The 25,210-nt window shown below is 44.6% G+C and overlaps 1 protein-coding gene across 2 annotated transcripts in view; it reads left to right on the top strand.

Moving 5' to 3' along the window:
• Nucleotides 1–22,655, top strand: part of AP4S1 (adaptor related protein complex 4 subunit sigma 1) — a 51,211-nt gene extending 28,556 nt beyond the window's left edge. For both annotated transcript variants that reach the window (XM_029598992.1, XM_029598993.1), the window contains exons 4-6: nt 13,327–13,395; nt 20,876–20,887; nt 21,818–22,655. In XM_029598992.1, the coding sequence (XP_029454852.1) occupies nt 13,327–13,395; nt 20,876–20,887; nt 21,818–21,946 (210 nt within the window). In that variant the 3' untranslated portion in view covers nt 21,947–22,655. The remainder of the gene's footprint in view (nt 1–13,326; nt 13,396–20,875; nt 20,888–21,817) is intronic.
• The last annotated feature ends 2,555 nt before the right edge of the window (nt 22,656–25,210 follow it).

Genomic DNA, 25,210 nt, shown 5'->3' with positions numbered 1-25,210 from the left:
TTCCAACACTGCTCTCTACATTAATGGCGGGGGTGGAAAGGAAATAGAATAAAAAAGGTTACTAAGAGCCAAGAGTAACAGATAAGTATGAGAGAAAAAAAAAGTGTGAAAGCTTGCTGGGCAGACTGGATGGGCCGTTTGGTCGTCTTCTGCCGTCATTTCTATGTTTCTGTGAATTGCCAGGTCTGTTCATTCAGACCATGAAAATGCTCAGAGTAGACAGGGGTGACACTACAGGAGTACAGAAGAAAGAATCCATCTTTTTCATCTTGCAAAGGCATCCTGTTCTTTCCATACCTGAAACCAGTGCAGAAGTTGACAGACCTTGAGTGGAATGCTCTGGAAGTGAGTTTTAAAGATGGGCATTCCTTGGCAGGACTGTACCCTTGTATTTGAAGGCAAGGAAGCAGTTGAAAATTCCCGAAAGTTGATGCCCAAGGGTTCACTGACACCAAGAGAATCACTATCCCTTTAGAAGGGGGAGCAGTTCTGAAGAATGTCCAGGATAGAAGGATTGAGGCTATCCTCAAGCAGGCGTTTGAAGTGATGGCTAAGAATTTGCAAATAGCTTCTTGCTGCTGCATGGTGGCCAAGCAAGTTTGCATCTCTTGCAGGAGGCTCAAGTAGGCCGGTGATGGAGCCAGGACCCACATTTTTAGCAGAGGCAGGCTGTAACTAGTCAGTAGATAACGATTTCTAAGTCAAATTTGACAAGGTTACTCTTAAAGAGTTCTCTCTTGTTAGGGAGTGAGTTGGAGAAGATGGCAAATAGATGGGGTTTATCCAAGATTCCACAGTTGCCGAAAGATGACAAAATGGCATTGCGTTCTTTCGGGGCGAGAAGTCGCTCCAGGGACTCCCATAGTTTTTGCCCTTTGAGAGGTGCGGAGAACCAGAAATCACACCCCTTCGGAAGATCCCATTCTTTTCAGCCTAAGAAGCCAAAACAGGACACGGGCTCCAGGACCGGAACATCTAGATCTTCACAAGGTGCGAGGGCCCATCTACCGGTTCCAGAGATAGGCGAATGTCTGTCTTGCTTTTATCACAGGTGGGTCAAATCATGACTGATCAGTGGGTCCCGGATGTAATAAGAGATGGCTGTGCTCTAGAATTTCTCTGAATTCCTCCAGATGCTTTTATGGTTTCTCCATGCAAATTGCTAGTGAAGAGAGTGGCAGTAGAGACTATATTGAGAAGGCTGATAGACCTCAGGGCCATAATTCCAGTTCCCAGATTGCAGGATAATATGGGGCAATATTCTATTTATTTTGTCATTTCCTAGAAGGAAGAGGGTTCCTTTCTGACCGATCCTGGATCTGAAGAGAGTAAACCAGCTTTTGTGCATGACTCAGTTCAGAATGGAAACATTACACTCTATAATTTTGCCAGTACTTTTTGGGGAGTTTCTCACATCTCTCAATCTGATGGAAGCCTATCTATATATATCCCCATTTGACAGGAGCATCAGTGGTTTCTTCATTTTTCCATTCTAGGGCATAAATATCAGTTTCAAACCTACTGTTCGGTCTGGCTACGGTGCCCAGAAACTTCTCCAAGGGTCATGGTGGTAGTAGCGGTGTCTCTGCACAAGAATGGCATTCTAGTCAATCCATATCTGGTTGATTGATGCTCGCCAAGAGTGCAGAAGAGAGTGAATTGGCATATTGCAAAATGATCTGCCTCCATCAGGAGCTACGCTGGGTGGTGAACTTATATCCTCTGTACAATATAGTAGTTGTATCCATTCTCAGAACCTGTTTGGTATTAGATACTATTTAGTTTTGTTTTTTTTAAGGTTTAATAATTACATCAATATTTTAATTGCATGTTATACATTATTGGATGGTCCACAGTCTGTCCAGCCTGTTTTCTGTCAAAACTGTTATATCGATTTTAGTATATGTAATACCTATTAATAATGTCAATGTAAAGCCTGTTGCTAAGTTATTGTTAAATGTAAACCGCGGTGATGTATCTCTTTACGTACTGCGGTATATAAAAACCCTTAAATAAATAAATAAAAATACCCAAAAGCAGTTTGCAGCTGAGGCAGACCCTGGAATACCTCAGAGTGCAATTCAGTATGTAGCAGGGCAGAGTGTTCTATGAGAGAAATGATTCCATAAGTTGATAACACAAGCTCAATCATTAAGGATGGCCATTCGTCCAATAGTGTGGACTTACCTGCAGGTCTTGGGGTTGATGGCAGCTACATTGGAGGTAGTACCCTGGGCAAGGGCACATATGCGCTATTTCAGGCTCTACTTGCTGATGGAAGTGAGCTATCAATTGCAGTTATGGTTACAAAGGGACCACCTCAGGAAAGAAGTGCCCTTGGAGACACCAGACTGGTTGGTACTCAAGACAGACACGAGCCTCTTGGGTTAGGGGCTCACTGTTCAGAGTTGATGGTGCATGGTTGGTGGAATTCTGAGGAACGATAGTGGACCATCAATCATTTGGAAGTCTATGCACTTTTCTTGGGGTGTCTATGGTTCGCTGAGCAGTTGGCAGGTTGAGTAGTGAGAGTAATGTCAGATAATGCCATGACGGTTGCCTACATAAATCTTCAGAGTGGAACCAGAAGTCATCATGGATCAGTAGAGATGGGTGTTCTCATGGCATGGGCAGAGCAACATCTTCAGGCATTATCCACCTCTCACAGTGCTGGTAAGGACAATGTGAGGCTGGTTTTCTCAGTTGGGAGGTCTTAGACAGTCACTCAGCATGGTTTGGAGAAATGTAGCCTTGAAGGATACTAATGAAACAGGGCATCCCAACAGGGAGATTCCATTAAAAGCAAACATAGTCTATGTGCCTATATGTAAAAAATCACCACAGCTAATGATTTACGAATTATCCCTAACAACTGAAAAGCAGGTTGTTAATTCAAACAAAAAACACACATTGAAATGTCTGTAATCCAATGCCAGAAGTCTAAGAAGTAAATGGGAAAGTTAGTGTATAGCAGCAAATGATGAGAAGCCATCACAGAGACTTGGTGGAAGGAGGATAACCAATGGGACAGTGCTATATCAGGGTACAAATTATATCAACGATAGGGAGGATCAACTTGTTGGGGGTCTGGCACTTTATGTCCGGGAGGGTATAGAGTCCAACAGAATAAAGATCATACAAGAGACAAAATGCTCAGTAGAATCTATATGGGTAGAAATCCCATCTGTGTTGGGTAAGAGTATAGTGATAGGAGTATACTACCGTTCACCTGGACAAAATGGTCAGACAGATGATGAAATGCTAAGAGAAATCAGGGAAGCTAACCAATTTGGCAGTGCAATAATAATGGGAGATTTCAGTTACCCCAATATTGACTGGGTAAATAAATGTAACATCAGGACTTGCTAGAAACAAAGTTCCTCGATGTAATAAATGACTGTTTCATGGAGCAATTGGTTCAGGAACCAACAAGAGAGGGAGCTATTTTAGATTTAATTCTTAGTGGAACGCAGGATATGGTGAGAGAGGTAACTGTGGTGGGGCCACTTGGCAATAGTGATCATAACATGATCAAATTTAAACTAATAACTGGAAGGGGGACTAAGTAAATCTGCAGCTCTAACACTAAACTTTCAAAAGGGAAACTTTGATAAAATGAGGAAAATAGAAAAAAAACTGAAAGCTGCAGCTGCAAAGGTTAAAAGTGTTCAACAGGCAGGGACATTGTTTAAAAATATAATCCTAGCGGCGCAGTCCATATGTATTCCACATATTAAGATAGGTGGAAGGAAGACAAAACGATTACCGTCATGATTAAAAGGTGAGGTGAAAGAGACTATTTTAGCCAAAAAAAAACCTTCAAAAATTTGAAAAAGGATCCATCTGAAGAAAATAGGGTAAAACGAGCATTGTCAAGTTAAGTGTAAAACATTGATAAAACAGGCGAAGAGAGAATTCGAAATGAAGTTGGCCATAGATGCAAAAACCCATAATAAAAACTTTTTAAAATATATCCGAAGCAAGAAACCCGTGAGGGAGTCGGTTGGACCATTAGATGACCGAGGGGTTAAAGGGGCTCTTAGGGAAGATAAGGCCATTGCAGAAAGACTAAATGAATTCTTTGCTTCCTTGTTTACTAATGAGGATATTGGGGAGATACCAGTTCCGGAGATGGTTTTCAGGGGTGATGAGGCCGGATTGACAAACTAAAGAGTAGTAAATCACCTGGACCGGATGGTATGCATCCTAGGGTACTGAAGGAACTCAAAAATGAAATTTCTGATCTATTAGTTAAAATTTGTAACCTATCATTAAAATTATCCATTGTACCTGAAGACTGGACGGTGGTCAATGTAACCCCAATACTTAAAAAAGGCTCCAGGGGTGATCCGGGTAACTATAGACCAGTGAGCCTGACTTCAGTGCCGGGAAAAATAGTGGAAACTATTCTCAAGATCAAAATCGTAGAGCATATAGAAAGACATGGTTTAATGGAACACAGTCAACATGGATTTACCCAAGGGAAGTCTTGCCTAACAAATCTGCTTCATTTTTTTGAAGGGGTTAATAAACATGTGGATAAAGGCGAACTGGTAGAGGTAGTGAATTTGGATTTTCAGAAGGCGTTTGACAAAGTCCCTCATGAGAGGCTTCTACGAACACTAAAAAGTCATGGGATAGGAGGCGATGTCCTTTCGTGGATTACAAATTGGTTAAAAGACAGGAAAACAGAGAGTAGGATTAAATGCTCAATTTTCTCAGTGGAAAAGGGTAAACAGTGGAGTGCCTCAGGGATCTGTACTTGGACCGGTGCTTTTCAAAATATATATATATGATCTGAAAAGGAATACGACGAGTGAGGTTATCAAATTTGTGGATGATACAAAATTATTCAGAGTAGTTAAATCACAAGCGGATTGTAATACATTACAGGAGGACCTTGCAAGACTGAAAGATTGGGCATCCAAATGGCAGATGAAATTTAATGTGGACAAGTGCAAGGTGTTGCATATAGGGGAAAAATAACCCTTGCTGTAGTTACACGATGTTAGGTTCCATATTAGGAGCTACCACCCAAGAAATAGATCTAGGCATCATAGTGGATAATACTTTAAAATCGTCGGCTCAGTGTACTGCAGCAGTCAAAAAAGCAAACAGAATGTTAGGAATTCTTAGGAAGGGAATGGTTAATAAAAAGGAAAATGTCATAATGCCTCTATATCACTCCATGGTGAAACTGCACCTTGAATACTGTGTACAATTCTGGTCACTGCATCTCAAAGATATAGTTGTGATGGAGAAGGTACAGAGAAGGGCGACCAAAATGATAAAGGGAATGGAACAGCTCCCCTATGAGGAAAGACTGAGGAGTTAGAGCTGTATAGCTTGGAGAAGAGACGGCTGGGGGGGGGGGATATGATAGAGGTCTTTAAGATCATGAGAGGTCTTGAATGAGTAGATGTGAATCGGTTATTTACATTTTCGAATAATAGAAGGACTAGGGGAAATTCAATGAAGATAGCAAGTAGCACATTTAAGACTAGTCGGAGAAAATTCTTTTTCACTCAACGCACAATAAAGCTCTGGAATTTATTGCCAGAGGATGTGGTTAGTGCAGTTAGTGTAGCTGTGTTCAAAAAAGGTTTGGATAAGTTCTTGGAGGAGAAGTCCATTAATGGCTATAAATCAAGTTTACTTAGGGAATAGCCACTGCTATTAATTGCATCAATAGCATGGGATCTTCTTAGTGTTTGGGTAATTGCCAGGCTCTTGTGGCCTGGTTTGGCCTCTGTTGGAAACAGGATGCTGGGCTTGATGGACCCTTGGTCTGACCCAGCATGGCAATTTCTTATGTTCTTAAAGGGAGAGCTGGCAACGAGGCTTTCAGCTCATAGTTTCTTGATGGGGACAGCCATATTTGGATTTAATGGTAAGCCACACCAACACATTTGTACAACGGTTCTACAGTTGCACAAAGAATCCAAGAGCATTGGAAACCGATGCTCTCATCCAACAGTGGTCACGGAATAGAGTGCTAACTGTTTTCCCTCCCTGGCCAATGATTGGCATGGTAATTTGGAAGATTGCGAGTCATACCGTGACCATGCTTCTTGTTGATTGGCCACAGAGATCATGGTATGCTGACCTCAGCTGGTTCCTAATGGGAAGTCCTATGAGACTGCTGGTCAGGGAGGATCTTCCTTATCAAGGACTGATCATGTACAAAAATCTGGGTCAGTGCTGTCTTATGGTTTGGCCCTAGAAAGTGCTTCTCTGCTGAGGCATGGTTATTTTCCGGCAATGATATCGGCATTGCTTCAAGCTAGAAAGTTTTCTACATCTATGGCTTATATTAGGATTTGAAGAGTATTCAAGAACTGGTGCATGGTGAGAGACTTTCATCCTTTGAGTAGAGATCCCACTGATTTTGGAATTTTTGCAGGAGGGATTGGTTAAGCCTTGGCCCTAAACACCCTGAAGGTGCAGGAGGCGGCTCTCATGTACTGTAGAGCAGGGATGGTGAACTCCAGTCCTCTAGTGCCAAAAACAGGCCAGGTTTTCAGGATATCCACACTGAATATGCATAAGATAGATTTGCATGCACCGCCTCCATTGTATACAAATCTATCTCATGCATATTCATTGTGGATATCCTGAAAACCTGGCCTGTTTGTGGTCCTCGAGGACTGGAGTTCACCATCCCTGCTTTAGAGGGTGAATTAATAGTAAGCCCTTGTCCTCATCTAGATGGGTCTAGATTCTGCAAGGGAGTCAAGCATTTATGGCCTCCCTTGGGCCTGCCATTATCTCTTTGGGACCTTAATCTGGTATTAAAATTTTTCTTGCGGTCTACCTTTTGGCCGCTGCGTGATTTCTCCTTGCTGCTGCTTATTTTGTAAATGGTTTTCCTAGTGCTGATGTGTTCGTCGAGGCATATTTCCGAACTGCAGGCTCTTTCTTGCCATGAGCTGTTTCTATGAATAATTCTGGGGGCAGTGCAGCTCAGGACTGTAACTTCCTTTTTGCCAAAGATGGGATTTGAGTTCCATTTGAATCAGTCTATTTCCTTGCCCACATCGGCCAGGAAGAGAGATGAGTGGGATTTTTGGTTGTGTTATGCCTTAGATGTGAAGCAGCATCTGATGCGGTGCATGAAGGTTACTCACTCTTTGAGGAAGACTGATCGGCTGTTTGTTCTCCATAGTGGAGGTAGACAAGGAGAACCTGCGTCACAGGTGACATAGCCTGTTGGGTTAAAGAGGTCATTACGGCTGTCAAGTGGATGTAGATCAGGGGTGGCGAACTCCAGACCTCGAGGGCCACAAACAGGCCAGGTTTTTAGGATAACTACAATGAATATCCATGAGATAGATCTGCATGCTCTGCCTCCAATGTATGCAAAACTATCTCATGTGTATTCATTGTGGATATGCTGAAAACGTGGCCTGTTTTGCGGCCCTTGAGGACTGGAGTTTGCCACCTGTGCTGTAGATGTTCCATTGCCTAGGCAAGTCATGGCGCATTCCACTACAGTACAGATGGTCTCATGGGTGGAGATTTGGTTCTTGTCTCCACTCGAGATTTCTGGGTGACAGTATGGTCCTCCTTACATACTTTCTCTGAGCATTACTGCTTGATGTTAAGGCTTAAGAAGACACAGCCTTCGTGCGTGCAGTGTTGATGGGAGCAGACAGCCACCCAACCGTTTCGGGAATAGCTTTGGTATATCCCACCAGTGTGGATTGGCCTGCCTGAGTGAAGAGGAAGGTAAAATTACTTTTTACCTGATAATTTCCTTTCCTTTAAGGATGGCAGGCTAATCCACAATCCACCCTAAGCTGCCTACTTAGGGTGGGTTAGGGAAGATAAGGCCATCACCGAAAGACTAAAATTCTTTGCTTCAGTGTTTACTGAAGAGGAAGTTGGGGAGATACCCATTCCGGAGACTGTTTTCAAGGGTGATGATTCAGATGAACCAAATCACGGTGAACGTGGAAGATGTGGTAGGCCACACTGACAAAATGAAGAGTAGTAAACCATCTGCACTGGATGGCATATACCCCAGGGTTCTGAAAGAACTAAAAAATGAAATTTCAGACCTATTTCAATTAATTTGTAACCTATCATTAAAATCATCCATTGCACCTGAAGACTGGAAGGTGGTCAGTGTAACCCCAATATTTAAAAAGGGCTCCAGGGGTGAATCAGGAAACTATAAACTGGTGAGCCTGATTTCAGTGCCAGGAAAAGTCGTGGAATTATAAAGAATAAAATCACAAAACATTTAGATAGACATGGTTTAATGGGACACAGCCAGCATGGATTTACCCAGGGGAAGTCTTTCCTCACAAATCTCCCACTTTTTTTGAAGGGGGTGAATAAACATGCGGACAAAGGTGAACTGATAGATGTATTTGGATTTTCAGAAGGCCTTCGACAAAGTCCCGCATGAGAGGTTTCTAAGAAAATTAAAAAGTAGTGGGGTAGGTGGTGATGTCCTTTTGTGAATTGCAATCTGGTTAAAAGACAGGAAACAGTGAGTAGGATTAAATGGTCTGTTTTTACAGTGGAAAAAGGTAAACAGTGGAGTGCCTCAGGGATCTGTACTTGGACCTGTGCTTTTTAATATATTTGTAAATGATCTGGAAAGAGGTATGATGAGTGAGGGGCTGCTGTCAATTGGCTGATATCAATGCCGTCGGGGCTGGACTCAGCAACCCCTGGAAGACCAAGGCACACAGCAGAAATCAATTTTTCAACAAGAAATGTCCCGGATAAGGTAAGGTAATAACCTGTAGGCTGTCCCTTTCCTTGCCTCGAAGAAACGCTGTCGGAGAGCCCTTAAATCCTCCACGACCGGCTCCTCCGAATGATGTGGCTGCTGTCAATTGGCCGATATCAATGCCGTCGGGGCTGGACTCAGCAACCCCCGGAAGACCAAGGCACACAGCAGAAATCAATTTTTCAACAAGAAATGTCCCGGATAAGGTAAGGTAATAACCTGTAGGCTGTCCCTCTCCTTGCCTCCGAAGAGTAGCTAAATCTAAAGAAGATTGTGATAAATTGCAGGAGGCCCTTCTGAAACTGGAAGATTGGGCTTCCAAATGGCAGATGAAATTTAATGTGAAACATGTTGCGTCCGTCGGTCTCAGACGGCTTCGACCTTTGTACCTCACCTTTCTCTCTGCTCTCCCCGCTAGCCTTTGGATGATGGCTGCCGCCGCATCTGCATGCCACGCTCTCCAGCGTGGCTATGGCAAAGCCCACGCCAAGTTTCTCCTAAGGGCCTCTTAGGATGTGCCCGCCCCCCACCTCTTTATCCATGTCATGGCAGGAACCTCGGGGGCATCCCCCTTGAGTGATGTCACGCCATCCGTGTATTTAGCCTGCCCTTGTTTGCTAGCTAATGAGTTAGCAAGGATCGTCATTGGATGGAAAGCCTAAAGACTGAGCTACTCTGCCGCTTCCTTGATGCCGCTGGAAGCTCTCTCTGCCCTTCAGGATATTACTCTAACCTGGGTACCCGCTCCTCAGGGGCCCTTTGCTTTCTTTCAGGTGACTATCTGGGATCAGGTACTCGCTCCTCGAGGGCCTACGCTCCCTGGCTCGGTGCCTGTATATGACGACGTCTGCCTGCTGGGATTTCCACCTATACAGCTACCAACTTAGTGAGTAATCTAACATTGTCAGTCTGTCTCAGCTACAGCTCTGCTGCACTGGGAACCTGCAACCGCATCTCCCTATACTATCTCAGTGAGATGGGTCCCCTCTGTCGAGGGTCCCTGGACTGCTACACCTCTGGTGGTACATCTCAGCTGTATAATAAAAGACAATATCTGTGTTTGCGTGTCTCGAGTCTAGCCTAGTACTGTGGTCCCTCATGGGGCTCCTCCCCCTGTGGGTGTGGTCATCTCCACCGTACCCAAGAATCCACTCAAACACCTCAAAACCATAACAGAACAAATGCAAGGTGATGCATATAGGAAAAATAACCCTTGATGTAGTTACACTATTGTTAGGTTCTATCTTAGGAGTTACCATCCAGGAAAGAGATCTAGGTGTCATAGTGGATAATACATTGAAATCATGGGCTCAGTGTGCTGTGGTGGACAAAAAAGGAAACAGGAATTATTAGGAAAGGAATGGCAAATAAAACAATGTCATAATTCCTCTATATTGCTCCATGGCGAGGCTGCACCTTGAATACTGTGTGCAATCCTGGTTGCCACATCTCAAAAAAGATATAGTTGCACTGGGGAAAGTGCAGAGAAAAGCGACCAAAATGGGCATGGAACCGGCTGCCCTATGAGGAAAGACTAAAGAAGTTTGGGCTGTTCAGTTTGGAGAAGAAACAACTTGAGGGGGGGGGGGGGGGGGGGATATCATAGAGGTCTACAAAATCGTGAAAGGACTTGAACAGGTAAATTGATGATTTACTCTCTCAGGAAGTTAGCAAGTAGCTCAGTTAAAACAAACCAAGGAAAACTTTTTCACTCAGCACACAGTTAAGCTCTGAAATTCATTGCCAGAGAATGTAGTTTCAGGAGTTGGTGTAACTGGGTTTAAAAAAGGTTTGGATAAGTTCCTAGAGGAAAAATCCATAAACTGCTATTAATGAATAAGCAATAGTAGCTTGAGATCTATTTAATGTTTGGGTACTTGTGACTTGGATTGGCCATTGTTTGAAACAGGATGATGGGCTTGGTCTGATCCAGTATGGCATATCTTATGTTCTAATGTACTTGATTTTGGTTTCAATTCATCCCTTATTCGGGGATAATGCAGAGTGTTCTTTGTTCTGAGTTGTTTGAAAGACTAGTAAGTGAAAAACCAGCCCCTAAGATGTAAAATTTTTTACTGCGCTCAGTACTTCCGAGTTGGCTGGCATTAACGAGTCGTTGGCCGTTAATAGTCATGGTTCAAGTAAAATCAGTTTGTCCACAGTTTGGCTTTTCTAGAGATACTGGCAGATTGATGTCGGAGCAGAACTGTATGTCCAGTGACATCAGCGACTCAGTTTACGTCACGAGTGCATAACCCTACTGTTGTAATTTGGCCTGCCTTCCTTAGAAGAAAGGAAATTATCAGGTAAGAAGCAATTTCACCTTTTGTGCATTTGTATCTGTTTATTCTCCCCTATATTGGTAATATTATACACTCTATATATGAAATAAAATAGTAATATTTATATATATATAATATATATAAAATATAGTATTAATAGTAATCCTTTAATTGTTTTTAGTTTTGCTTTATTAAGTTTGAAATGAAGTTTATGTAAGTCCAACAGGAAACTGCCTACAGCGTGCGGTTAATGAAACACTGCAAGACATCTGTGAGCATAGCATTACCGTGAGTGTTTCAAAATATCAACTTGCCTGGTTTTGTAACTCTATTCCAGGTGTGGGCAAACTATGGCTCATAGGCCAAATCCATTCCAATATTATGTTATTTTCAGCTCGCCAGCTGTTATCCCATTATCTGCAGCCCACCAGCACCTTCAAATTACATTATCAATTGCCTGACATAGTGGCCTCACGAGTCTTATTTGATGACAGTGGCGACAGCTGGTAGTAGCATCACTTGCAGTGCTCCCCCTGAATAGCAGCAACACAGGGGGAGGATGAGTAGGAGTGGAGTAGCAGTTGGGGTAACGCCAGAGGAATACTGAGCACTTAAAGTGCACTTGCAGTAAGAGCAGTGGTGGCGGAGGAGGGGCATGAGTGGAAGAAAGTAAAACTGAAATATTTTCTAGTTGAGAAGTGCTTAAAGATGCCAGCAGTTGCTGAGAGAGAAACCCAGTTCTGTATAAATTCACATGTAATAAGACCAACCAACTTGGATATTTGCTTGTGTCACATGTACATAAGCTATAATATTGATTTTTAGAAAAGTTTATAATGAGAATGTTAAATAATTGAAAGCATATATTGAGTGAAACTACTTTACTGTTTTGGTCGTCTCACTGTGCCCCCTCCCACCCCTAGGGCTATTCTGGTGTTGCTTGGCTTGACACACATGTAGATTAGTAAATGACAGCAGACAAAAAGTCAAAAATGGCCCATCTAGTTTTCCCTCTAAAAATTCATCCACTTTGGCTAGATGCAGATATGCATTCCTATATGCAACCCAATAAGAACTCCCTCTTCCCTCATGTCCTTCACCTGACCTTTCAATCCTTTTTTCTGATTATCTACTCCAAGAATACCGAAACTCTGTTACAGTTATAGCTTCCAGCACCTTTGCCAAGGTCATTTCAGACTTTGCCACCTTCAACTTTGATTCTTACAAGACTGATGCTTATGTCAGTACACAGACCACCTTCTGTATATTACTACCAAGTTTTGTAATATTCGCCACAGCCACTAAGGCTCATTTAAATTTGCATTTTAAGTATGGACCCTCCATGTAAGTCAACCCAGCCTTCATTAGCTTGCTGCAGTTTTACCACTGCTGTTTAATGCTGTAACCATTGTTTCATGTATGTTACACCCCAGTGCTTTCTTGGAGACCAGATGTAATCATACCACTGCTGTTTAGGGCTGTAACCACCACTTCATGCCACCTTGTAAGCACATTGCAGTTATACCACTACTGTTGTCGGCTAAACCACTGCTCAGTGCAGGTTCTCCCAGTGCTTCATTCCATTCTTTTGCCACTAGGTTTCATGAGTTTATTCCATGCTATTTTGAATTCTAGTATCTCACACATCTCTACCACCTTCTCCAGGAGGGTACTGTAGGAAAAATAACCTATTTTTGTAGAGTTTCACTTTGTAATTTGTCTTTGAAATAGCTTTAGGATAAAGCCATTTCTTGCCTAAGAGAGGCATATCATCATTTTGTAAAGAAGGACCTGACCCACATAAGTTCCCCAGATCTTACCCGACTGGAGACTTCATCTTCTGTCAGCAATGTCTTTCTCCATATTTCCTTCCTCAAAAAGGAGACGGAGTAAGTTTGCTCCTGATGGTGGAATAGACTTTCTGCCACAGAGGGTTTTGCTTTGTCAGACATAATTACTCTTGTCTTTCTCTTTATAATTTTGGTCTCAAGGTCTCTGACAAGGCGGAGACTGCTGCCCTCAGTCAACACTTTCAGGCTGTTAACCAAGTGCTCCATCTCCACATTGCAGACAAACAGCTTCAGGAATGCTAGAAATTGCTGTGTGCCTGTAAATTGTTAGTGGTACAAGTTAATAAGCGTGAAAACAGAGTTGCAAAGAATACCTCAGATTACCAAGTTTACCCTTCCCACAGTAAGCACTAGCGGAAGTAGGATACAGTATACTATTTTTAACTAAATATATCCGAAACAGAACTGCATTGTGATAGCAGCTGAACTTTTACTTTGCATTTCTTTTCAGAATGAGATGGCAGTCTATGAGCTCATTCATAATTTTGTAGAGGTTTTGGACAAATATTTCAGCAGAGTGGTGAGTTAATATTTTTACTTTAACAAAGTACAAACTATCACTATAAAACCCTCATGTTTTTGAATTTGTGAATGAACATAAGATGGATAGTGAAGAATAAAAATAAGAGGAGGGGGTGTCAAACAGAATCTGCACTAGAATCTGTTTGCAAGGAAATTGATGGCAGTCTGTTATACATTTCATACAAAGCTGGCATCTTAAATATATAGATGTTGTGGGAGTCTCAGTTTAGTGGACCCTTGGGCCGACCTGCTGGAGACTGAGAATAGATGGTCAATGTCTCTAATGAATAGCAGGCCGGGACGTAGATGCTCTTCACCCTGAAAGCTGGTACTCCCCCGGGAGGAGTCCGTAGGAGCCCAACCGCTGGGACCTAGGTGGCTTCAACCTTGGAAGCCGAAGCCCCGCTGGGAGGAGCCCAGCCGCTGGGCCTTAGGCGGGTTGTGGATCAGGACAGGTAACTGGAACCAGACTAGGACAGTAGCAATACTGTAACTGGGTACGGGTTCTGGAACCAGGCAGGAACGGAGCGACGAAGCCAAGCGAGTCACTCCGGGGAACAGCGCAACAGGAAACCAGGAAGCTAACCCCTTGCAAGGCGAGGACTGGACGGCCGCAGCCGGCTTATCAAGGCCCCGGCGTCTGACATCAGGAACTGGGCGGAGTCACCACTGGCAGGAAATGGGCTAGAAAGGCACCCAAGTGGCACGCATGTGCGCGCGCCTAGGAGCAGGGCATCCTCAGGCACCTTTGCAGCAGCGCAGTCCCAGCGGGGACGCCGCAAGCCAGGGCTCCGGAGGCGGGAGCAGGTCCGGAAACAAGGGCCTGGTCGCGGTGCTCACAGCCAGGACCGCAACAGTAGATGTGAATTTTAAGAGTCATGCCCATGGATGCAGGAATTTTATAACATACACACACAGATGCATGTATGCTATAAAATCGGTATACATGTGCTCTGTTCTATAATCATGCACATATGCATGAAAATGCCACATCTACCAGAATTTTGTAAGGGATGTGTGCCGAGGCTACTTACCCTTTTCCCAGTTCGCCCGGTGTAGGGATAGGACTTCCCAACCCCACTAGTTTTAAAGGCTCCCTTCTTCCCTGTTCGACTCGAAGCTTAAAACCCCGCTGACTAGCCCTGATTTGGTTCTTACCTGCTAATTTTCGTTCCTGTAGTACCACGGATCAGTCCATACTGTGGGTTATGCCTCCCTTCCAGCAGATGGAGACAGAGAAAAACTCAAAGGACGCCCTCTCTTAACCTGGCATGCCTCCTGCATCCCCCTTCCTGCATCCCCCTTCCTGCCTGCAATACAAGTGAATATGAGCGTGGACTCGTCAAGAAAAACTCCTGGGTGGGCGTCTGGACTGATCCGAGGTACTACAGGAACGAAAATTAGCAGATAAGAACCAATTTCCTTTTCCCTGTATGTTCCTGGATCAGTCCAGACTGTGGGATGTACCAAAGCTTCCCTAAACAGGGCGGGACGAGAAAAGTCCCACGCGAAGAACCCCAATGCCAAAATTACCATCTGGGGCTCGCACATCCAAACGGTAGTGACGAACAAATGTATGTAGCGTCTTCCAGGTGGCCGCTCTACATATTTCTTATGGCAATACCAGCTGGCATTCGGCCCTCGAAGCCGCCTGTGAGCGAATGGAATGCGCCTTCAATCCCTTGGGGACAGGCTTTCCTTTGCAAATGGAAGCAGATGCAACAGCTTTTTTCAACCACTGTGCAATGGTTGGCTTAGATGCTTTCAGACACTTTTTAGGACCACTCCACAATACAAACAGATGATCTGAATATCTGAACGGATTCGTGACCTCTAAATAATGCAAGAGGACCCATCGCACATCCAGCCGCCTTAGTTCTCTCGTGTGCGGATCCGCACAGGACAAACTGGAAAAGGCCGGGAGTTCTACAGACTGGCTTAAATGAAAACTGGAAACCACCTTAGGTAAAAAGGAAGGAACCGTGCAAAGTGACACTCTCGACTCAGAAATTCTCAAAAATGGTTCCCTGCAGGTAAGTTGCTTGGAGCTCAGAGATTCTTCGGGCCGAGCATATGGCGACCAAAAACACCATTTTTAAAGTAAGGTTCTTCAAAATACCTTTTTAAAGGGTTCAAATGATGGAGCACACAAAACGTGAAAGTCCAAATTAAGATTCCATGAGGGACATACCGGACAGACGGGAGGATTCAAATGCCTCACCCCTCTGAGGAAACGAACAACATCCGGATGCGAAGCTAAGGAACTACCCACCAGGGAACCTAAGGCCAAGCCGACCTGCAAAAAGGCTAAGATATGAGCTACTGAAGCTCGTCTGGGGAATAAACCCTGATCACGACACCATGTTTCACAGTCTCGCCACACTGACAGAGGAGAGGGAGGTAGAAGTCTTCCGAGCCTGCAAGAGGGTAGTTATTACATCCTCTGTATACCCTTTCTTCCTTCACCTTTCAAAACCAAGCCGCTAGACAAAATCTATCTGCCTGGTCGAAAAAATAGGGCCTTAACAGAGCAGATTGGGAAGATGATTGAGTCAGGGAGGCCTGTCCACTGCCAAATTGACCAGATCTGCAAACCATGGGCATTGGGGCCACTCCGGAGCAACCAGAATTACGGTTCCTGGATGAATTTGTATCTGGCGTAGAACCTTGCCTACCAGAGGCCAGGGTGGGAATACATACAGAAGAACCGATGTGGGCCATGGGAGGACTAAGGCATCAACTCCCTCTGCTCCGTGATCTCTTCTGCGACTGAAGAACAGAGGAGCCTTGGCATTATCTTTTGTGGCCATCAAGTCCATATGGGGATAGCCCCACCGTTGCGCGATGAGATCCATTGCTCGATCCGACAGTTCCCACTCCCTGGCTCTATTCGCTTGCGACTTAAAGTCCGCCTGAATGTTGTCGGAGCCGGCGATGTGAGATGCCGCCTGTAGAGCTAGATGTTTTTCTGCCCATGTCATGAGCTGCTCCACTTCATCGGCCATGGTTTGACTCTTGGTGCCGGCCTTGACGGTTGATGTAGGCCACCGTGTCGCATTGTCAGAAAGAACTCTGACCGCTCGATTGTGCAATAACGGGAGGAAGTGCCTCAACGCCAATCGAACTGCCCTGGTTTCCAGACGATTAATGGACCAGCTGGCCTCCTCCTGGGACCAGCTGCCCTGGACTGAGTGGGATTGACAGACTGCTCCTCAACCAGAGAGGCTGGCATCTGTGTTCATCCCGATCCAATCTGGGACTTCGAGATCTACTCCGCGAGTCAGGTTGTGAGGGCAAAGCTACCACCCAAGACTGGACCTGGCGGGATCGTTCAGCAGCAGAGGGAACTGAAAGTTGGGGTCCCAATTGGAAGGTAACGCTCATTGTAACGGTCTCAAAGTGGATGCCATGGAACTGAGGACTTGAAGATAGTACCAGGCTTTGGGGAGCGACAGCAACAACAAGCGACAAACGTGTTCCATCAGTTTGGTAACTTGGTCCGGCGGGAGAAATACTTTTCCTGAGTCTGGTATCGAACCGTGCTCCCAGGAAGTCCATCACCTGTGACGGAATGTGCTTGATTGACAACCCATCCTAGCAACTCCAGAAGATCGACCACTGTTCTGACTGCTTGTATGCAGAAGTCTCTTGACTTTGCTCGGATGAGCCAGTCATCCAAATAGGGATGAATTAGAAGCCCTTGTTTCCTTAAGGCTGCTGCCACCACCACCATTACCTTGGAGAATGTGCGAGGGCCCGTAGCCAGACCGAACGGCAGGGCGCAGAATTGGAAATGCATACCTAGAATCATGAATTGAAGAAATCTCTGATTATCTTTGCGGATGGGAATATGCACGTATGCTTCCATCAGATCCAGGGACGCCAGAAACTCGCCTTTGCGAACCGCGGCGATCACGGAAAGTAAGATTCCCATACAGAAGTGAGGTATCTTGAGAGCCTTGTTTACCTTTTTGAGGTCCAGAATAGGCAGGAAGGATCCCTCTTTTTTGGGGACCACAAAATAAATGGAATAGCGTCCCATTTTCCAGTCCTCTTGGGGGACCTCCTTTATTGCCCCGAGAGCAAGGAGGCGGTCAAGAGTCTGCTAAACGATCTGAGCCTTGGTCAGAGCACTGCAGGGGGAGACCAGAAAGAAATCTTGGACTGGCCGAGCAAATTCAAAAGCGTAGCCATGTTCTACAATGCTTAGGATAACCTCCACTCAATGGATCCTGACCCATGCCTCATGTAACCAGGACAAATGCCCCCCTAACCAAGGAATGGGCCGGCCTAATCTCATTGAGAAGACTTGGAGGCAAGGGACGTTGCTGAACTTGCTTCGCTGGTGGATCTGCACCCACGAAAGGAAGAGTTCCAGAACTGCTGTCTGCCGAGAGGTTGTCTCTGCGCTGCTGGTTGTGGTCTGCTCTGTCGGAACCTCCGCTGTCCTCGAAAATGAGAGCGAGCGGAAGGGAAACACCTGGAGGGTTTTGGTCCGTCCTCCAGGAGCTTGTGAACTTTGTTTTCACACAGGACTTGATCAACTGCTCCAAGTCATCACCGAAGAGAAGTTTGCCTTTGAAAGGCAACACCCCCAACTGAGCCTTAGACGAAACGTCTGTCGACCAATTACGCATCCAAAAGAGGCATCATGCAGGCACTGCCAAAAACATAGTGTGAGAGGAATTCTCAGGAGATCATACAGAGCATCTGCTCCATAGGCCATTGCCACTTCCAAGCATTCGGCCTGCTCTGACTCTCCCGGTGGCAGGTCTCTGGAAGTTGTTAATTGTTGGACCCAACGGAGGCTGGCCCGTAGCATACAGCTACTGCACATCGCTGCCCGAATACCCAACGCCGACACTTCGAAGATCCTTTTTAGAAGCACATCCAGCTTTCGATCTTGCAGATCTTTGAGGGCCGCTGCTCTTACGATGGGAATAGTGGTTCGCTTTGTGATGGCCGATACGGAAGCGTCCATCTTAGGGGACTTCAGGAGCACTAAAGACTCGTTGAGTAGAGGATAAAGTTTATCTATAGCCCTTCCCACTCGTAATCTGGCTTCTGGGACATCCCACTCCCGGGTCATTAGTTGTTGCAGCATGGGATGAAAGGGAAATGCCTTGGCCGGAGATTGCAGTCCTGCTAGGACCGGATCTTTGGAATCCTGCAGGAGTGTATCCTGGGGAATATCAACCCCAAGTTCAGATAAAAGAAAGGGTATCAGCAGCTCCAACTCCTCCTTGTGAAAAAGGCAGACCACCATAGGGTCGTCACCATCCAGAGGAGACTGTTTTACTAGGTCCTCGTCCTCTCCTGTAGGGGGCACAGGCAAAGCCAGAGTGCCCATAGCCCTGCCATCCATTCCATTCGAAGGGGCAGCTACCCCTGCTGCGGATGAACCACGTAATTTGGCGACCCACAAAGATGCCAGAGCTTCCATATGTTTGGCAAGCTTATCGGGGGCTGAAGAGGCTGACTGGAACGCAGAGCACCACTCTGCTGAGACTGAGTTGCCAAAAAATGCTTTGTGCATAAGCAGCACGAAGTCTAATGAAAAATCCGAAGACCCTGTACCTTCCAAAGGCTCCTGGTCTGGGTCAGAGCCATTCCCAGGGCTTTCATCCATCGGTGAAAGGTCTGGAGGGAGCTCCCCTGCCCCCATTGCCCATGCTTTAGCATCAGCAAAAGTTTTTAAAGTGGCCACCGTTCCCATGCTGAGGGGAAACTGATTGGCCTGGACTTCCCGAGGTGCCGTCCTTTTGATTGCACCTCGGGGCTTAGAAAAGCTGCTAGGAGCCTGCAAAGAGCTGCCTTCTCCTCCAGAAATGCACTGGAGGCAAAGCCCTGCGCGGGAGAGTCTGGAGGAAGACTCCCCGCAGGCTATACAGGAAGATGGCCGTGGCATCAATTCAGCGGGGGGAGCAAAACCACCACGCAGGAAAGGAAGCTAGGCAGGGAGCCCAAAACAGCTGAAGACGCTCAGACAGCCCCCGAAGAGAATCGCAATGCAGCCGCTAAGAGAAGGACGGAAGAAATCCCCTGCCCTACTTGCTGCCGAAGGGAAGCCGATGAATACCAGCTACCAGCACCTTTTACATTTTTTTTTTAAACAACTTTAACAATTCAATGAAAAAATTTGGAATACTTCCCTGAAGAGTCTGGTAAGGCAGCGGTAGAGGGGAGAAAGAGAGAGGAGAGGGAGCTGGACCACTAGCTATCACCCCACTGGCCGACTCAGGACAAAGATCAGGGTTCCCAACCCCTGCTCATCCAAGACACCTACAACCAGGGGGGATGGTCCCACCAGGAACTCACAACCCCCCTGGGATACTCCAAGATAGAATCAAAGCCTTTTTTTTTTTGGCATGGATCAGAACCGCAGGTTTTGCACCATCTCCATCTGCTGGAGACAGAGAAATACTGAGGAGCAGCAGGTGGCTCACCAAGTTAAGAAAGGGCACTCTCGAAGTTTTTCTCTGTCTCCATCTGCTAGAAGGGAGGCATAACCCACAGTCTGGACTGATCCGGGTAAGTACAGGGAACAGAAGTTATGCATGCTGACCCCCGGCATGTGCTTGTGCGTGTATTTACATGCACATCTCTTGGTCTTCCACCATGCCCACGCTCTGCCCTTTTTGAACTTTTGTATTTGTGCACATACTGGCAGATCTGCGAGTACACGAGCGCTTCTTAAAATCTGCACAGGGTACACCAGCCCAAGACAAGTGCTTTGGTGTGCATAGGGCTTTTAAAATCCACCAGAATGGATCTACCAAAAGAAATAATCAGGCCTTAGCATTTCTTACACATCTCTAACCTTCAAGAAGAATGACAGGAAAGAAAAAATTATTTTAAACAACCTCAGACAAAACTGCCCCCCCCCCCCTAAGCAGACAGTCAAGTAAAATATTTTTTTAGTTTGTTTTTGAATGGGGTGATGTTTTTGGATATGCATTAGTATGTTAGGCAAAGCAAACTTTGTCAGTCAGAACACTTTCCTATAGCTATAGAAAGGAAGGTCTGACAAGTCCTAAGAGATTTGCAGCTCACATAACCTAGCATGTCTCCTAATAACCAGAGATGTGTATTGTATATTGCTTGTAGCATTTATTTCCTTGAGAAATTGCTACCACTTTTTTCTTCTAAAATTATCACTGGTAGTGCTGTTATTTCCGAGGCCTAACTATTGCACAACAGCCACACCTAATAGTCGGGGTATGTGTGTACTGGAGCCATGGTCTGTGGCCCCTGGCCAAGGGCTGTCACTACTGTGGCTGAGCTAAGACAGGGAAGCAGGAGAGAATAATTTACAAAATGGGGACCTGACGTGGGAAGTTGAAAAGACAAGCTAATAGCACTTTAGACCAGTAAAGGCTAGTTCTGCTCGAGCTGGAAGCCCAAAGTAGGAGGAAACATTTAGGCCAAAAAGTGTTATATGTAACTGCAATTAATTTTTTTCTTTTTTTCCCCCCCAGAGTGAACTCGATGTATCCTTTACAGAATCACGTCATTTTGCTATTTTTGTTCTAGCTACTATAGTAATGTTACCCTGTACAGAAATTAGAGGGGTGCCAAAAATCATGATTTTGATGAATCCCATACACTATCCATCAGATAGACAGTTTCAAATGATAGTGATCTGAAATCCCAAAAATACAATCTAGGAAAATTATTTTCCTTGCAAGGAAAAAGGACTTGGTAAAATGTGTTATTACTTTATCAGATATTTTTATGATGATTCTAAAATCTAATTCATAATTTGTGAGAACCCTATTGGATAATGGCTAGGATTTATGGCTACCATCTGAAATTGCTAATGTGTGGCCCATTTCTAATAAACATTGAAGAATGTAGTCCAGCTGTTTACTTCAAGCAGCCAATTTACATAATAGCATTATGCCCAGTATTGGCCAACATTACTGATCCTCACTTTCATGAGCAGCTAAATCCATTCAATTTAAAAGAAAATAGCCCCCAGCTCACTCATTTTCAAATGAGCTTTCCTGAATTTGAGCATGAAATGCGTGACCCTATTGAACAATGGCCTCACTTTATGCTTCTTTCCTAGCTGACTGCAGAACATAGCCAGACAGCTATGTACTTCTATCCCCACTCTAAATTCAAAGATTGTCTGGTACTCTTCCCATTTTATTATCCAGAACATTTGATCAGTTGTGTCTGGATACAGTTCCTCTGCATATGTTATAGTTGTTTTTGCCAGGCTATAACAAAATATCTTCTTGCACATTTCAAAATAATTGCCTTTTATCAAGGCTGTGATTTTGGGTGTTATATGAAGCTGCAGTAATAGAACAGTGCACTCATGTTACAATTGTCCCTTTATTGAGATATAATAGGTATGCCTACAAATTTACTGTAGATTTTGCCATCAGTTTCTTAACTTGCAACAATTGCAGATAATGTTTAATCTGGACAAAGTACACATCATTTTGGATGAAATGGTATTAAATGGCAGCCCAGTAGAAACAAACAAAACTCGAATCCTTGCACCTCTGCTGGTCCTCGATAAAATGATTGAGAGCTGACAACAGAAGGCTGCTCTTGCCAATGCTGAACTCAACTTTTCAGTTTTAGGGGATTTAGAAAACCCCATAATGCTTCCAAGGACAATGGCTGTGATGAAGAGCTGTAAGATGATTGATTACCTGTGTTTAAACAAGATCTTTTTATGATGGTAGAATGTTTAGTTATATATTACATTTCATTTTATCATTTTCTGATAAACAACTTTAGACATTGGAATCAACCAGTTTACTGCAGTTGCACTGCTACATCTCATTTTTATTTCAGTTTGAAAACCTATAGGTTAGAAATGTAAAACGTATGGCTAGAGCACACTGAAAGGGTGAAATAATTTGGAGTACACTGTATTAGTGCTTTTTTTCTTTTAATAATCTTGCTTATCCATTTTGAGTACAAATTATCTCCTGAAACATTCAAACTACAGCAACCAGTTTTTGAGGATATGAAAGTATACTTAACAGCTAGAAAATTAAATATTTTCCCTTAAAACTTAAGAATCTAGCCCAAAATTGAGAAAAATGAAATCAAGAATCCTCAGCCTTCGGATTTCTCAGTTTCTCAACTCACCCCATATCAGTGGGCTTCCTCCTCATAAATCAGTTTATAAAATTGGAAATCCTTTATATTGAACGAGTAATGTTTTATTTGTTGAGCTGTAAACTGCTTTGATTTTCTTGGAAAGGCTAATTAAAAAAGGTCTTATTCACAGAAGCTCTTGTCTAATTGTGCTTTTTGTTATGGACTGGTAGTGTGACTCTAGGGGAGGCACTCTTACCTCACAATATTGAATTGGGAAGGCTGAGAGGGATGGGGCATCTTCTGGCTGACTACACTTGTCTGCTTGCATGGACTGCTTCACAGGAACTCCTGAGAAACAGGAAGCGATGGAAGGCAAGGCTACTATGGCAGTACATTATCCCAACTAAGGAAGGCCTGCCTAGGGGAGCTGGTAGAATTAGGCTTCTAACTTGTAAAACATGTTAAGCATATAGGGTTTTGTTTGGGTATTTTAAGGGGAAAAAAATCACTCAAATTGCTTTGTTTTGAGGGGGGGGGGGTGTCATGTTTTTGCTGTGAAGTAACTAGTCTTTTTGTTGATTATAAATAATTTAAACTTAATTTAATGAATGTTGGAAATAGACTAAAACATAATATAATAGTTAGAGATTTGAAGAGGAAAAATCCAGAAGATGCCTTCCTTTTCAATGCAAGCTTGGTTTTTCTCTGTTTATGCTGTAATCTGCCAAGATCTGGTTATGGACCAGTGGAATATAAATATTAAACAACTTAGTAATCAAAGCAAAATTGCTTACCTTGTAATAGGTATTATCCCAGGACAGCAGGATGTAGTCCTCACATATAGGTGACATCATCAGATGGAGCCCTGGTACGGAAAACTTGTCAAAAGTTTCTAAAAACTTTTGGCTGGCACTCTGGGCCTACTGAGCATGCCCAGCATGCCATGATATTCTTAGCCACAGGGGTCTCCCTTCAGTCTCTTTTGTAGCAATATGCGTGAGCTAAAAAAATAAAATAATAAAACATATCGGACCCAACTCCGTAGGGAGGTGGGTAGGTTCTGTGAGGACTACATCCTGCTGTCCTGGGATAACACCTATTACAAGGTAAGTAATTTTGCTTTATCCCAGCACAAGCAGGATGATAGTCCTCACATATGGGTGATTAGCAAGCTACAGGCTGAGTCATTCTTACATTATACCAACAGCATACAACTTGTGCAACAAGCAGAACAACTGGTGTACTGCTGGAAAAAATGAGGCAGCCTGAATCACAGCAGGATGGATGTAGAAGGAGTTGGAGTTATACTGGAAATAAGTTCTTTAAGACAGATTGTCGTCCTTCTTTGTCCAGACAATAATGAGCTGCAAAGGTGTGACGGGAACTCCATGTTGCAGCTTTACATATGTCTAGGATGGGCACTGAACGATAGTGTGCTACTGATGTGGACATAGCCCTTACTGAATGTGCTTTTACTCGCCCCTGGAGAGGAATCTTTGCTTTTTCATAACAGAATTCAATACAGTCTGCTAGCCAATTGGAGAGAGTCTGTTTTCCTACCGGTTTATTTTTATCGAAAGAAAAAAAAAGAGTTGGGTGGATTTCCTATGGACCGCCGTGCGGTTCAGGTAAAAAGCTAGTGCACGTTTACAGTCCAAGGTGTGTAAGACTCTCTCTCCCTGGTGAGAGCAAGGTCTTGGAAAGAAAGTAGGCAAGACTATTGACTGATTGATATGAAAGGCTGTTACCACTTTTGGTAAGAATTTGGGGTGAGTGCAAAGGACTATTGTCATGCAGGAACCTTGTGTAGGGTGAGTATGTGAAGAGAGCTTGCAACTCACTGACCCTTCTAGCCGATGTAATGGCTACTAAGAAAAGCACTTTCCATGTAAGGAATTTTTCTTCACTAGAGTGTAGAGCAGAGCTTTCCAAAGTGTGTGTCGGGACACATTAGTGTGTCGCCTGTAGTGTGGAGGTGTGTCGCCCGGTCCACAGGGCCGACGGAAGCAGGGAACTATAGCAGGAAGATCGGCGGGCAGTGGTGGAGCTTACATCACCACGGCCCGAAGAAAAGGGTCACGTTCACTCCTCCTCCTTCCTGCCTGTGCAGCCCTGTAAGAAAAACGTTGCCGGAGCCGCGTGGGCAGGAAGGAGGAGGAGCATCTGCTGCGTACAGAAGAAGAGCAGCATTAATGGGCCGTTGCGGATCCCACGTCGCGACGGCCCGAGAAGAGGAGGAAACCTGATAGCAGGGCCGCTGCGGATCCCACGTCGCGGCAGCCCGAGAAGAGGAGGAAACCCAATAGCAGGGCCGCTGCAGATCCCATGTCACGGCCAGGGAAGATCAGGGCCTCTGAAGAGCCCATCCTTCGGCAACCCGTGCAGAGGGACAGCATGTGCCAGTGAGAGCCTGTGCTTGAGCAAGAGAGCATGTAGGAGTGAGAGAGCCTGTGTGTGTGAGAGTGAGACAGCATGTGCACGAGAGAGACAGTATGTATGTATGTATGTATGAGAGAGAGGCATGTGAGAGTGAGAGCTGTGGATGTGTGAGATTGCATGTGAGTGAGAGCCTGTGTGTGTGAGAATGTGTGAGATAGCGTGTGAGAATGAGAACCTGATTGTGTGTTTGAGGGAAGACAGATGGAGAGAAAAGAAATAGAAAAAAAGACCCTGTAAAAGGAATTGGCAAAAAAACAAGAAAGGAAAGGTGGAAAAAAAAGCCTGTGACCAACCGATTAGAAAACTAA

Source organism: Rhinatrema bivittatum, chromosome 4 (genome assembly GCF_901001135.1).
Source record: "Rhinatrema bivittatum chromosome 4, aRhiBiv1.1, whole genome shotgun sequence".
Lineage (NCBI taxonomy): Eukaryota > Metazoa > Chordata > Amphibia > Gymnophiona > Rhinatrematidae > Rhinatrema > Rhinatrema bivittatum.
Note: the sequence above shows the minus strand (reverse complement) of the source record. Positions and strands in the feature narration are given on the sequence as shown.